At 43.4% G+C, this 16,089-nt stretch overlaps 1 protein-coding gene across 1 annotated transcript in view; it reads right to left on the reverse strand.

Annotated features, from left to right (window-relative positions):
• Positions 1-405: 405 nt before the first annotated feature.
• Positions 406-16,089, reverse strand: part of SHLD1 (shieldin complex subunit 1) — a 59,574-nt gene continuing 43,890 nt past the window's right edge. The window contains exons 4-5 of the mRNA XM_081904774.1: positions 7,704-7,798; positions 406-918 (exon numbers count right to left, since the gene is read on the reverse strand). Of these exons, the coding sequence (XP_081760900.1) occupies positions 419-918; positions 7,704-7,798 (595 nt within the window). The 3' untranslated portion in view covers positions 406-418. The remainder of the gene's footprint in view (positions 919-7,703; positions 7,799-16,089) is intronic.

Consider the following 16,089-nt stretch of genomic DNA (forward strand, 5'->3'; position numbering starts at 1 on the left):
TACATTGCAACACATTGATTAGGTCAATCCCACCCGGGGAAGGCTATGCTTGATCTCGCTTGAAAGTCAGCTTTATTCTTTTTAAAATAACAACACTCCCCCATGATTCTACGTTTTTTGAAGAAATCCAATGCTTCGGAAGGAATTCAACATAGGGCTGAGCAAATTACTCCACCAGCGCAAGCATTTTTGCTTGCCAGATGGAAGAATCCACCCCCTCTTCCCCATCCCACCCCTCCATGCACTGTTCTGGGGGGGTACTCCCCCGACAATCGTGGGTGATGGAACAAACAGGGGGAGGGGAAGAAGGAAAGCTCTATAGTACTAGAGGATGTCTTGGTCCTCATCGCTGGATGACGAATGAAAACAAATCGCACATGTGCTTAAAAAGCTAACCATCTCCAGCAAAATAAATAAATCACTTTGTTACGTTCTGTTTCAAGATGAATTGAAGGATATCATTTGAGAGCCCAGGCATTTGCTTTCTTTCCTCCAAACTATCTCTGGTTTCCGTGGGAATGGAGAAGCAGGTGTTGCTGGAGCGCTGAGGAAACACCTTGTTCTCATCTCGGTTCAAAACCAGCTGGGCCATTTGGAGACTCTTCTGTGCGTACGTCATTCCTTCTTTGCCTGCCAGCTCTGCAATTTTGACAGACAGGCACTGGGAAGCCGCTTCGTAGGCTGGACTCCCTCCAAACGGCTTCTTCTGGCAGCAAGTCCCATAAAACTTATCCAGAGATTGTCTGATGGCGGGGGCCCCTTCCTCCGTTTGCTCACATGTCCAAGACGAGGGAAGTTGACTAGGCTGAGGTAGCTCACTGTCCACACAGTTACTTGGCTCTGCCTTCTCACATTGTCTAGGCCTCCAAGCTACGCTGGTTCCAACTGTGTGCGCTATGAAGACGGCATTATCTGGGTCTGCCAGGAAAGAAATTGCAAGGACATATTATTCATACTGAAGTAAGGAAAGGGAAATACAAAAAGCTGACCAGTTTTGTTTTGTTCTTGAAATCATTTTTATTTGATTCTATAAGTATAATTTTATTACAATACCAATTACATATGCATGAGATTTCTCTGAATCTCGAGACTTCCCCCATCCCCTCCCTGGGTCCTGTTGTTAACATTTCCAACTGCATATTATTTCATAGTCTATGTTTTGTATCTATCCATATTATCCATAGTATTTGTTACATTACAGGTGAGGTTAAAATCCTGCTAATGTTTTCATCTGCTTACAGTGTTCTCCTAAATAAATTATAATTTTTTCCCATTCTTTCTTAAAGTTTTTGTCTTCTTGGTTTCTGAGCTTTCAGGTTTGCCATTTCAGCATAGTCTAACAGCTTGGTTTCTCATTCGTCTCCGGTAGGGAATGGAGGGGGTTCCTTAAGTGTTACTTACCCTTGCCCTGCTAAACTGGTTCAGGTATAACAGTGGTGTTATAAGATGGGGCCATAGTTTGACTCCATTAAGGCACATTCATATGGTATCCAATATTAGCTCAGTTAGTAGAACATGTGACTCTTAATCTCAGGGTCGTGGGTTCTAGCCCCACATCAGGCAAAAGATTCCTGCATTGCAGGAAGTTGGGACTAGAGGATCCATTCCACTCTATGATTCTATTATTTTCGTGGTACAAGGGATCAAAATGGATGCTCTGCCATCCCCATGACGGCCCCTCATCAGTGGCTCAAAATCCCACACCATTACAAAACACAACAATGCCAAAATGAAATTTTGATGTTTATCTGCTAGGAGTTCCTGTATCACTTGAATGCCGTGGCTGAAATGATGTGAGCTTCCTCGGGGAAATAAGAAGCTTAGAAGTGTTTATAATTTTCTTTGAAAATGAGGATAATTTGTTTAATAAAGCCAAACAACAAAGCAGGATGGGAATGTTGCCAGTGGTGAGGGCTTTTAAGTTTCCTGTAAAAATGTACATTTGCAAAAGAGCAATAATTGGTCAACTACCTGGCTATATACATAATGACCCATCTGAGATGACTGCAGATATGCATAAAAACACATTATACATACATTAACATGAGCAATACATAAGTTATTGCTGTGCTAGATTTTATGCTATGCTGAAGCTCAAACTACATGTTATACTTGATTAGTCATTTGTTAATTTCCTCTCCGCTCTTCATCTTGTTTCAAAAAATGAAAAGTGGCTATAAGAGACTGGAATCTTCAGCATTGCACTGAGAGGGAGGAACAGCTACTAAACCCTTTCCCCTCAATTTTTTACCCCACCCCCATTCAAATTTCATGGAAGATAGGGCTATCAAAGACTACTGGGACAGCCCAGTCAGATCGGTGGGGCACAATTGTCGTTGTTGTTTACTACCACTATGATAGCTGTGCTCTACCTCCACAGCTGAAGGCAGCATGGATTCTGAATACAGTGGTACCTCAGGTTACAGGCACTTCAGGTTACAGACGTTTCAGATTACAGACTCCGCTAACCCAGAAATAGTACCTTGGGTTAAGAACTTTGCTTCAGGATGAGAACAGAAATCGTGCAGCAGCGGCGCAGCAGCGGGAGGCCCCATTAGCTAAAGTGGTACCTCAGGTTAAGAACAGTTTCAGGTTAAGAACGGACCTACGGAACAAATTAAGTTCTTAACCCGAAGGACCACTGTACCAGATAATAGAAACCATGGGAGGGAAGAGTGCTCTTGTGCTCATGTTCTGCGCCCTGGTTTCCCACAGGCCTCTGGTGGGCTGTTGTAAGAACTGGAGGCTGAACTAGATGGCCGGATCTAGCAGGCTATTTTTATGAAATCACATTATTTTTTTAAAATCACACCCAGGGTTGCTTTTCTCTCTGTGGGAGAAATGTTATGGGACTATCCCATGTGCAGGAAAGCAGTTTGTGGTGTGGGGGGGCACTTTTCAGAAGGCAAAGAGTTGGAAAGAGAAGCAGTGTAAAGACCCTTTCTGAAACGCAGGCCCCACCTGCATTAATGGCTCCCCCCAGGAAATCCTGAGACCTGTCACTTGTTAACGGTGCCGAGAGTTTGATTGTCAAAACTGGAATCTGTTAGAAGACTCCTGTATAGTGGTACCTCGGGTTAAGAACTTAATTCGTTTTGGAGGTCCGTTCTTAACCTGAAACTGTTCTTAACCTGAGGTACCACTTTAGCTAATGGGGCCTCCCGCTGCCGCCACGCGATTTCTGTTCTCATCCTGAAGCAAAGTTCTTAACCCGAGGTACTATTTCTGGGTTAGCTGAGTCTGTAACCTGAAGCGTCTGTAACTCGAGGTACCACTGTATTATGAAACAGGGGTCTTCTAACCAGCAGTGGAGCGTGTCTCCATGCATGTCTCTGATCCGGATCCGGGTGGTGCTTTCAATGGATCCCTGAAGGCAGTGGCGCGGCAACAAAAGGCCTACCATATTCCCACGCCGGCAGCCCCCAGCAGCCTTGCAAGGCTGGGATTCGGGGAGGGCAGCGCCACTGCGAGAAAAACGCAACAACCCCATGCTGCACAAGTCACTGTCCTTTCCTACATACATTGGGGGAACAGGTTGGAGAGTGACCTGTGAGGATCTAACCCTAGATTCTGCCTCCACCCATTTCTTTGTACTTAGCACATCTGCATGCCAAGTTAACCCACGTTGCTAACAGACGTGATCCTTGAGGTTTCATGGGGGAGGGGGGACTGCTTACGGCTTCTTGCCCTCTTCCGCCTGTACAACCTTGTGAGATTTGTGGCTGTCTGTTACATAAGCCACTTGTGCCTTTTTGTTGGTTTGTTTTAAAAAGCCAGGTCTTTTATAATTCATTGAAACTCAAAGAGTGGAACAACACTTCATATAAATATGAAATCCTGTTCAAAGGAAACAGAGCTGCATACACAAGGCTATTAAACAGAAAGCTGAATCACCTTATGATGTGGCTATTAAAAAGTAATCACGGTATGGGCATACCCACCCCACCCCACCCACTCAAGTACATTGTGCCTATTATCAAGGGGAGCTTTCTCCTTTTTATTTGCCAGCTTTCATCTTCCCTAATTCCACTTCATAAGCAATTGGGAACAAGAATGTCTCTCCCTGACCTACAATACAGCATTTATAACGATGCACAAAATGGAAAACCACCTTTTAACTATGAAAAAATTGACTCAGTTGAGGTGGGAAAGGACTCAACAAAGTTCAGGGTGAAGTACCACATCATAACCATACAAGGGATTGTTGTTGTTGTTGTTGAAAGGAAACCAATACTGAGCTTCTCCCATCCTAATGCTTGTGTAAAAAGTAAATTACTAGCTTTCTAGAATAGAGTCAGTGTGGTGTAGCAGTTAGAGTGTTGGACTAAGATCTGGGAGATCTTGGTTCAAGTCTTCACTCAGCCCTGAAGCTCATTGGGTGACCTCAGGACTAGTCACTCACTCACAGCCTAGCCTACCTCACAGGGTTGTTGTGAGGATAAAGTGGGGAGGAAGTGGAAACTTGTACACCTCTTTGTGCTCCTTGGAGGAAAGGTGGGATATAAATGTAATCGATGTACTTGCTTGAGAGACCATTTATTAACTTAATGGTGTATCACCTCACAGTTAAAAAAAGTATTGAAGGAATGGGTTTCCCAAACCCAAAACTGACTTGTGCAGGCAGTTTGAAACTGCACCAAAATCCCTATTTTTCCTTAGCTAAAATCCATTAACTTGAGCTCTGAGTCAATGTATAAACAAAAACCCGGCCGTGCTCAGAGCCCTCTCCTTTATCAGTTTGTGACAGCAGGGATGACCTTGACTGCACCAGTAGAACAGAGAAGTCACGTCCGTGCCTTATCTTATGTGCTGACCACAAAAGACGCACAGACCGAAGTCCGGGAACAAAGCCAGAAGCGTGTTCCCGGAGATGATGACCTCTTCCTCCAAGATAAGAGTAGGAAGAGGAAGATCCTTTTATGGTCAGAAGTACAGGAAGGAATTCCCTTTTATGCTTAAGAATACCAGAGCAAGAACATATGTGATGTCAACCTGCGTACATAGGCTGACGTGGTTGGATTTATATGGGAAGGAGGGAGAGGGTGCCTGGAGGATATATATACTGCATTAAACTTGTCATTTCTTTGGACTTGCTGTGGACTTGATCACGCAAGTGCCTTCTGCTATCCAGAGAGCAGAATAAACTCTTTCTTTGAACCAACCTCGGTGTCATTTGACTTCCTCCTGTCCCGGAGCAACGCAGACCCAATCGGTGAACTCAAATAAGGCTACAGTATGCATATAAATACATTCAGAATATTTTACATGTTTCTCATGCATGCTAAGAAGTTTTCTTTTCTTTTTTGTTGGTGGGGAATTAACAGACAATTTTAAACTAGCTGAGGTTTTGACCTACTGTGCTGGCCACTGAATGCAGAAATTGCTTTATTTCCCATTTCCTTGATGTTTGACCTTGTAGATCATTATAACCTTCTGCTGTAACTGTGCATTTCAATGCAGCCCTTTATAGATTTCCCTCTGATTTTGAAGCTTCAGATACTAATGGAGGAAGTGTGCAGCATGCGAAAGTATCATCAAGCAATGCAAGCAATGATGAGACATGTTATCCCATGTCAGGCGCTCTGAATGTCCCTCTCACTTTAATCCATTGTCGTCCACTCAGAAGCTCCCTTTAGAGTTGCTCATTTAGAACATCTCATCCATGCAAACCCAGATCTTGGTGGCAATACAGTATGCACCACCTCTCCCTTATCTAAACAGAATTAATACACATGCGCTTTGAAATAAGCAAGGAGGATATTTATTTCAAACAATAGTATTATAATGACAAATGTTCAAATTTAACTTGGCATCAAGTAGTACAAAGAAATTCAGGTGAGATTATCTAGTTTCTAGCTCTCTACCATCTTTGGTTAAGGCTCTAAGCGCAAGTCTATACATTACAACTGCTAAACAGAATCTATTCCACATGCATATAGAATAGTTTGTGCAAAGATTGTCCCACTGCCCTGTGTAGAGTTAATACATGATAACTCTCTACATGACAGGAAAGGAAGAAGTCTCTGTAATTGTGGAGATCCCTATTTAGAAAAGAATTACATGCTATGGTTTACATACTTTTGTTTGGGCTCTGCATCCATTTAGACATTTAATTATCACTGGGAGAGGATCCAGTGCAGTTCTCAGTAGTCAAGCTCAATCTAGCAGGTAAGACAACCTTCATAATTGGAAACGGCTACAAGTAGAGGTTTCAATACCCTGCTGGAATGCAGCTCCTCAACAAAGATACATTGCCATTCCCTCTTAATAAGGGCTACAAGAGGGCAGTAGATATTTTAAAAGGTTTTCTCCAGGAGTTTTGAGAATCTTGGCCACATCAGCTCTAGATTCTTATGACAATGTAGGCAACCGCAGGGCTGCCTGTTGCAAAACCTCCCTCTAGCACTGTTTTTTGCATCATTAGAGATTCAAATAATTTGAAGTCAGAAACACATGGCCTTCAGGTGAAGCTGTTGGTCTATACTCCTGACAGTTACAACAAATGCCCTATTGAAAAACACTGACAGCTGACAATTTAACAACAAAACTCTCACAAGCATCACATAAATCAGGGGCAACAGAAGCAGGAGGAAGAGGAAGAACAACCCCTTTCACGGCTGAATTGCATCAAATGGGAAATGAACATAACTTCCTTACCTTTGGTGTGATTATGCAACTCAGAAAGAGATGAATTAGATACTCTAAAGCACTCTGAACACTATGTACAGCATTGCTTAGGATTCAAAATTCTCTTAAGTACATTTCAGACAAAAGGAAGTTCACTTCAATTTGGCTTTGATAGCTTCTAATTTAAGACACTGAAGTTTCAGAGAAGTTTCAATGAGGCACAAAAACAGGGAGCAACAGAGTAAAGAGAAACCCCAGAGATAAAAAGAAAGGAGAAAAAGGAAACCATGCAATACTTTTAAAAAGTGTGTCCCAGGTAACAACTTAGGGCAATAAGTGGTCCTGACTCTGACATAATTGATCAACTGTGATGTCACGGAAACAACAAAGCCTCACTGAAGTTGCCTTCAAGCCACTTGGGGATTGTTGCTGTTGCTGCTGCTAAATCCCACCACTGCAATGGTTAATACAGGAAAACTATGAACAACAACAAGGAAAGTGTGTTTGTCTGTGTCTTGAAAGGAAGGAACAAAGATATTAAAAGGGGTAGCTAAATATGGGAATATATTTCTGCTACTTTCATCATCTGAAGTACCACAACTCTTGGGAAAGTAACCAGTTTGAATCAAACATTCAGTAGCCAGATACAGTTAAAGGAGAAATACATTACAGGTAATCATTGACTTCACTCCTTTAACTTCAGCTTCAAGCTAGCCTAACCTGAATATGGTAGACTGGCCTTCTGTGACTTCACAAATCCATGAATGGGCTGTGGTTACCAAGGAAACGGTCTTTTAAGCTCTGTTATATTCTTTGCATTGTCTTACTCATTCTGACCACTGGGAAAACATCTGGGGGGAGATGTACAGGTTCTGTGCTTAAAATATAGCATCTCAAGTGCTGCTTCATGAGCAAGAGGGTGAAAAACCAGTAGCAGGGCTGGGAGCTATTCAGTATATTGTACAGAACATGTATGACTATCTGCCTGTTAGACAAAAGTCATGAATGCATGCTCAGTGCAGTGAGTTCCTGGCCTCAGGAAATGAGGTCATTTCCTTGAGGCCAAGGTGGTTTACCTGAAGAAGCTAAGAGAGGCAGAAAGGTTGGTGGATGAGGCCTTTGGAAACTTGATAGATGTGCCCTGCTCACCTCCTCTGCTGTCACAGTGAGTCAAGGTCTCAGGAAAGCAGAGTGTCCCTTTGAGGGAAATTGTTCCTTTGAAAGGTCTCATTCCTTGGGGGACAAGAAGGTTTCTTCTCATTTCTCTGCAGATGGCTTTTGGAAAAACTGTTGCCAGCTGCACAGATACTTGCGCTCTTCACTCATTTCCCTTTGTGCTTACTGATCTAGAAGCTTTGATAATAAATCTCTTTTTTCCTTCCACAGCTTCCTTTCTAACTTCACCAATTTGCAATGGCTCTTGTAATTACTAGTATTCCCTTACACACTCCAGTCTTATGATGGGAAGGCTCTTCATTAAGCCACTTAAGATTTTGATATTAAAAGGTCTGAACTCTGAATGCAAAAGCAAACAGGTCCAAAAAGCTTTAACCTGTACTTTAAAAGGCACAGAGCAAAGACATGAGGTGAGTAAAACTAATAGGGAATGTGGTCTGGGGGTAATTACCTGAAATGAACTTCGAATAGGGTGATTAATGGATACACCAAAAGCTAAGTATTGTTGAAGAAAAATAATGTTGTATTTTTAAGTTGGAAAACAAATTAACCAAGCTCTGTATGTTCTTCGTTAAAAATAAACGGATCATGTTCTGCCTTCCTCCACTGCCTGCATGATAAAGCCATAACATATAGAAAGATAAGAAATGACAGTTAACAGCCTGCTTAATTGCTTCTCAGCAAAGAAAGAGGTCTCTGCAGGAAACTCAGTCAAGCCCCTTGAGCCTTCCACTCAGAATCCCGTCCTTTGTGCCACATTTTCAGAAACAAATATATTATCCTCATCCGAGAGCTGAATTTCTTCTAAAAGGCAGGAACAAAAAATGATGTCTGACCAGTAGGGTGGCCTCGTGAAATAGGAGGAAGGGCAGGTGTTCAATGGGGATTCAAACCAAGACGACTGGGCTCCCTCACAGGCAAAACAGAATTCGGGCCTACATCAGATGTGGGGAAGGAAATGCAGACTTCCCCAGTGGGAAACCTTTTTCTGCCCAAAGGCCACATTCCAGTCTGGAGGACAAGAGTGAGTGGTGGGCAGGGCAAGAGGCAAAAGTGGTCAGAAGCACTGATGCAAATATTAAGGTAAAGGTAAAGGGACCCCTGACCATTAGGTCCAGCCATGACCGACTTTGGGGTTGCAGCGCTCATCTCACTTTACTGGCAGAGGGAGCTGGCGTACAGCTTCCGGTCATGTGGCCAGCATGACTAAGCCGCTTCTGGCGAACCAGAGCACCACACAGAAACGCTGTTTACCTTCCCATCGGAGCGGTCCCTATTTATCTACTTGCACTTTGACGTGCTTTCAAACTGCTAGGTTGGCAGGAGCTGGGACCAAGCAATGGGAGCTCACCCCGTCACGGGGATTTGAACCGCCGACCTTCTGGTCGGCAAATGCTAGGCTCTGTAGTTTAACCCACAGCGCCACCCGCACCCCTACATGCAAATATTAAAGGTAAAGGTACCTTTGCCCGTACAGGCCAGTCTTGGCACACTCTAGGGTTGTGCGCTCATCTCACTGTAGAGGCCGGGAGCCAGCGCTGTCCGCAGACACTTTCGGGTCACGTGGCCAGCGTGACGAATCTGCTCTGGCGAAACGGCACCAGAGCAGCACACGGAACGCTGTGTACCTTCCCGCTATAAAGCGGTACCTATTTATCTACTTACACTTAAGGGTGCTTTCGAACTGCAAGGTGGGCAGGAGGTGGAACCGAATGACGGGAGCTCACCCCGCGGATTCAAACCGCCGACCATGCGATCGGCAAGTCCTAGGCGCTGAGGTTTTACCCACAGCACCACCCGCGTCCCTTTGTACAATTGTCTAGTTTCTGTGCACACTCACACACTTCTCTCTATCCAGACAAGCAAGAGACAGTCTCAGAGTTTGATGATTTTTGGCCAGAAAAAGACATTTCAGGAGGGTGCAAAGCAGGGGGAGGTGTGTGGTCTGGGGAAAGTCCTGAGGACTAGATAGGGAGGCCTGGGAAGAGGGGGCAGGATTACAGTTGGATCCCCATCTCTGGAATAGGGTCAAAGTAGGTGGTTCTGAACAACTCGACTCAGTTTTGAATTTGTGAATGTACGCCTGAAAAATTATCTGATACGTAAGAGCTCTTTCAACTCTACAAAACTAGGATTCTAAGAAGTGGCAACTGAATATGAAAGCCTAAATCACTTCTAAGCATGTAGTCAATAGAGATCCTTTCTTCTGTGCCAGCTGCAGCGCTGTCCACCTTTCGGTCTGCACCCACCTCTACCTCTGTGCCATTCTAAATCAGCGTTATGCAAGATCCTTTGGCAGCTTGACAAGTAAGCAATCTGGTGCCACAAACTGGCATGTGAAGCAGCTCCACATATTTACAAATGGGCCATGTTGTGTAACACGGCACAGCCAGAATCCGATGCAAAATATAGCCAGCGTGAAAGATGATTAGGACAGCCTGTGCTTCTGGGCTATGTGTTTAGCAAACACCTGCCTCCATGACTCCTGCACTGGAGACATCTGGACTGGATGACTACACACATGTAGTTTATGTAGTTCTGCCTTTAAAACAGGCCTGGGGAACCTATACCCCCGGAGATGTTGTTAGACCACAGATCCTATCATCTCTGACCACTGGCCATGCTGGCTGGTCCAGGGCTGATTGGGAGTCCAGCAACACCTGGAGGGTTCTCCATCCCTGCCGTAACAGATGTTTTGTTGGCAGGATGATTGTAGGGGCAAGATAGTCAGAACATTTCACACCTATCTTACATCAATTATGCTGGTCAGCAATTCATTTCTGAGCTCAGTTTAAAGCGTTGGTCTTGACCTTTAGAGTCCGTATAATGGCTTGAGATCAGGTTATTCAAAGGATTACTTATACCCATGAAAACCCACCAGGGACTTAAGATGCTCTGCTTTCTGGCCCATCATTAGTTAAGATCAGATAGGCAGGTAACAGGGACAGTGGTGGTGCCATAACTGGTCTTTGAAAAATCATAGAATCATAGAACTGTAGGGTCGGAAGGGACCCTGAGGATCATCTAGTCCAACCCCCTGCATTGCAGGAATATTCAGCTGTCCCATATGGGGATCAAACCTTGGTGTTATCAGCACCATGCTCTAACCAAATGAGCTTTGCTGAAAAACATTGGTGGTGCCACAGCTGTGGGACTCCGTCTCTCCAAGGAAATCCCCACTCTCTTCCCACTTTTAGAAGAGCTCTGGAAACCTTCTTGTTTCCTCGAGGTTTCTTTTAGTGAATGGTGTATTCTTCTTGCTAGTTCTCGGATCAGATGTCTGTTGGTGTGCTTTTAATCTGCGCGTGCATTTGCTGCATCATTTTACATTTATTTCATTGCTGTTGTGCTCTCTCGTGATTTTTCAAGGCAGCTTAAAATGTCATAAATAAAGCTGGATTAAAAATAAAATGTTCGGGCTTAGGCTGCAATCTTCTACCCACTTAGCTGCGGATAACCCCAATAACTCAATAGGACTTACTCCTGAGTAGCCATGTCTAGAATTCTAGTCAGCTCTCCCTCCCTCCCAAATAAAATGTGTTTGGAAAAGTGTTCAGGGGGGCCTGTGTGGTGTCCATGGGCACCATTGTACCCACTAATGCCTCCCTTGGCTCAGCCTCTCCTACACTGAACATGTCCCCTTAAATATGTCCATTTATTGAATACCCACCCTTCCAACTCTTCTGAACAGAGGAAAAGTGGGAATCATTTCTCTCTGTGGGCATGGGAAGTGGTATCTGATGTAGGTATCTTTTTCCTGTTGATGGGGGCTGATGGGGCAGGAAGCTATGCCTACACCATTTTGTGGTGTCATCTATTTGTTGATTTGTGAATCACCTTCCACACATATATCCCAAGGTGATTTACAGACATATCCTTAAAATTAGTTAAAGTAATGTTAAAACAAGTACAAGATTATAAATTTTAAAACTGTAAAAAATGAACACCTAAGGTGGGCACAGAGACATCACCTTGCCAACAAAGGTCCATATAATTAAAGCTATGGTTTTCCCAGTAGTGATGTATGGAAGTGAGAGCTGGACCATAAAGAAGGTTGACCGCTAAAGAATAGATGCTTTTGAATTATGGTGTTGGAGGAGACTCTTGAAGAGTCCCATGGACTGCAAGAAGATCAAACCTATCCATTCTGAAGTGCTCACTGGAAGGACAGATCAACCCTGAGTGCTCACTGGAAGGACAGATCCTGAAGCCGAGGCTCCAATACTTTGACCACCTCATGAGAAGAGAAGACTCCCTGGAAAAGATCCTGATGTTGGGAAACATTGAGGCTACAAGGAGAAGGGGACGACAGAGGTCGAGATGGTTGGACAGTGTTCTCGAAGCTACCAGCATGAGTTTGACCAAACTGCGGGAGGCAGTGGAAGACAGGAGTGCCTGGCGTGCTCTGGTCCATGGGGTCACGAAGAGTCGGACACGACTAAATGACTAAACAACAACAACAAGGTGGGCACATTTTCATCTAGCTGGAAAGGTTTGTCAAAACAAAAATGTCTTCAATGGTTTTCATAAAGTACTGTTGGTTTTCTGCTCTTTTGTATGTGGCAGCCATTTTGCACTATGCCACACCCCCATGGCAGTCATTTTGTGCTATTCCATGTCCTGGTGGCAGCCACTTTCTGAGTAGTGCCCACATGACTTTCTCAAAATTCCAGATGAAGCTACTGACCCTGAAAAGGTTGACTAACTCCTTTGAACTCTACTTCCTTCTCTACTTTGAACTCTACTTCCTTCTCCCCCTCTACACACAGAGACCTCCAGCAATTCTTTTGATCACCTAGGCTAGCCTATATGGCTCTGCACTCTTAAAAAACCACACACAAAACACTTTCCCCCTGCTTAGTGCATGTTCAGATGCCAACAGAACAAATGACTGAACTATAACTTCAATGTTTTTGTTTTTTTTAAAAAAGCACAAGTGGGAGACAACTCTTCCAACATATTTCAAAACATTATTAAGTTGTTAACTTTCATTCTTATTTTCTGTCTCCCAAGCTGCTAACAGGGCTCTGGGTTGCTTTTTTTCCTGTCTTCTGAACTGAAGCAAATTTATGCAGTTTTTCTTCCTTTCAGACTATAAAGGATGAGAACATAAAAAATAATTGGACCATAGATACCAATCAGTCCCTGAAAGGATAACTTGCTACTAAAGAAAAAATATGTAAAGCAAAATCAGAAAGAAAGAAAAAAGGAACCAGATAAAAATGTATAGTGTAAGACAATGAAACAAAAACTGAGATTTCTTTAATCAGACAATCCTTTTGGGTTTGCGTTTTAAAGATTTTAAGCATGCTAACTGGCTGGCAGACTCTACTGAAGCAGGTTATGGGCACAACATTTTATTAAAATAAGACTGCTCATAAACAGGGCAGACGTAACACTAGGAAGAAGGGCTGAAGACTGATGCCACAAGTTTTCCCAATTATCCTTTTCTCCAACAGCACAGATATCACAAAGCATTATAGTAAGTTAAGGTTCCAAAATCCACACCACAATTTGTGTGTGCTTAAATTCCCTGTATTTGGTAGTTACAACAGTTTATGGTGTCAAATTATTTTCACGGACTAATATTTTAACAGAAAGGGGTGATGGGAGGTATGTGTGCACTTTGCTCTGTTGAAGGTGTGAAAACAGTCAAATGTCTTCAAAGATAGCTTCTTGAATAATGAAAAGGATTTGACATGCTTAAATGAAGCCACAGGGATGAAAACCACTTATCCTGAACACTCAGAGCCAATTAAGTTGGCAAGATACAAGGGAGGAGACTCTAATAAGCTTCTCCACAATGTTCTTCTTAGTCCACAGGTCCAAAAAATGGCACCATTGGGACTATCTGGAAGGATTAAAAATGGTAGCCTGTTTTTGACCCCTAGTAAAATTAGCAGTCGTCATTGCTATCCATAATGAGTAGTTTTATCTGGGAAAAACACATTCACTGTGTGTGTGGTAAAAGAAAGTAAAAAATAGAAATAGTCAATGTGGAGCTATACACTTGATACTTTTTGCCCAGTCAGAGCCCAGCTAGACTAGAAAAGAAACACAATATACTGAAATGTGCCTATCCTTTTAAAGAGCCGGTTCAGCCTACTAAGCTATTATAAACTCGGGGTCTCTGTATTTAACCTTTTATTTGTACCTGGTTAACAAAACAATCCCCTTCATGGATCACTGCCTTGCCGTGGCGAAGGGGCTTGAAGAACTCAGAGAAGCTATGAACTATGCCGAGCAGGGCACCCAAGATGAACAGGTCATAGTGGAGAGTTTTGACCAAACGTGATCCACCTGGAGGAGGAACCGGCAAGCCACTCCAGTATCCCTGCCAAGAAAACTCCATGGACAAAGACAACAGGCATATAAAAGTTATGACGCTGGAAGATGAGCCCCTCAGGTCGGAAGGCGTCCAACATGCTACTGGGGAAGAGCGGAGGGCAAGTACAAGTAGATCCAGAGCTGATGAAGCGGCTGGGCCAAAGCCGAAAGGACGCTCAGTTGCGGATATGCCTGGAAGCGAAAGGAAAGTCCAATGCTGTAAAGAAAAATTTTGCATAGGAACCTGGAATGTAAGAACCATGAACCTGGGTAAGTTGGAGGTGGTCAAAAATGAGATGGCAAGAATAAATATTGACATCCTGGGCATCAGTGAACTAAAATGGACGGGAATGGGTGAATTCAGTTCGGATGACCATCATATCTACTACTGTGGGCAAGAAACCCGTAAAAGAAGTGGAGTGGCCCTCATAGTCAACAAAAGAGTGGCGAAGGCTGTACTGGGATGCAATCTCAAAAATGATAGAATGATCTCGATACGAATCCAAGGCAGACCTTTTAACATCACAGTAATCCAAGTTTATGCACCAACTACTGGTGCTGAAGAAACTGAAATTGACCAATTCTATGAAGACTTACAACACCTTATAGAAGTGACACCAAAGAAGGATGTTCTTCTCATCATAGGGGATTGGAATGCTAAAGTAGGGAGTCAAGAGATAAAAGGAACAACTGGCAAGTTTGGCCTTGGAGATCAAAACGAAGCAGGGCAAAGGCTAATAGAGTTCTGTCAAGAGAACAAGCTGGTCATCACAAACACGCTTTTCCAACAACACAAGAGATGACTCTACACATGGACATCACCAGATGGGCAGCATCGAAATCAGATTGATTATATTCTCTGCAGCCAAAGATGGAGAAGCTCTATACAGTCAGCAAAAACAAGACCTGGAGCTGACTGTGGCTCAGATCATCAGCTTCTTATAGCAAAATTCAAGCTTAAACTGAAGAAAGTAGGAAAAACCACTGGGCCGGTAAGATACAATCTAAGTCAAATCCCTTATGAATACACAGTGGAAGTGAGGAACAGGTTTAAGGATTTAGATTTGGTGGACAGAGTGCCTGAAGAACTATGGATGGAGGCTCGTAACATTATACAGGAGGCAGCAACGAAAACCATCCCAATGAAAAGGAAATGCAAGAAAGCAAAGTGGCTGTCAAATGAGGCCTTACAAATAGCGGGGGAGAGAAGGCAAGCAAAATGCGAGGGAGATGGTGAAAGATACAGGAAATTGAATGCAGATTTCCAAAGAATAGCAAGGAGAGACAAGAAGACCTTCTTAAATGAGCAATGCAAAGAAATAGAGGAAAGCAATAGAATGGGAAGAACCAGAGATCTGTTCAAGAAAATTGGAGATATGAAAGGAACATTTCGTACAAAGATTTCCATAATAAAGGACAAAAGTGGAAAGGACCTAACAGAAGACATCAAGAAGAGGTGGCAAGAATACACAGAGGAATTATACCAGAAAGAAATGGATGTCCCGTATACCCCAGGTAGTGTGGTTGCTGACCTTGAGCCAGACATCCTGGAGAGTGAAGTCAAATGGGCCTTAGAAAGCACTGCAAATAACAAGGCCAGTGGAAGTGACGGTATTCCAGCTGAACTATTTAAAATTTTAAAAGATGATGCTGTTAAGGTGCTACACTCAATATGCCAGCAAGTTTGGAAAACTCAGCAGTGGCCAGAAGATTGGAGAAGATCAGTCTACATCCCAATCCCAAAGAAGGGCAGTGCCAAAGAAGGCTCCAACTACCGCACAATTGCACTCATTTCACACGCTAGCAAGGTTATGCTTAAAATTCTACAAGGAAGGCTCAAGCAGTATGTGGACCGAGAACTCCCAGAAGTGCAAGCTGGATTTAGAAGAGGCAGAGGAACCAGAGACCAAATTGCAAACATGCGCTGGATTATGGAGAAAGCTAGAGAGTTCCAGAAAG

This window comes from Podarcis melisellensis, assembly GCF_964234715.1.
Source record: "Podarcis melisellensis genome assembly, chromosome: 3".
In the NCBI taxonomy this organism is placed as follows: domain Eukaryota; kingdom Metazoa; phylum Chordata; class Lepidosauria; order Squamata; family Lacertidae; genus Podarcis; species Podarcis melisellensis.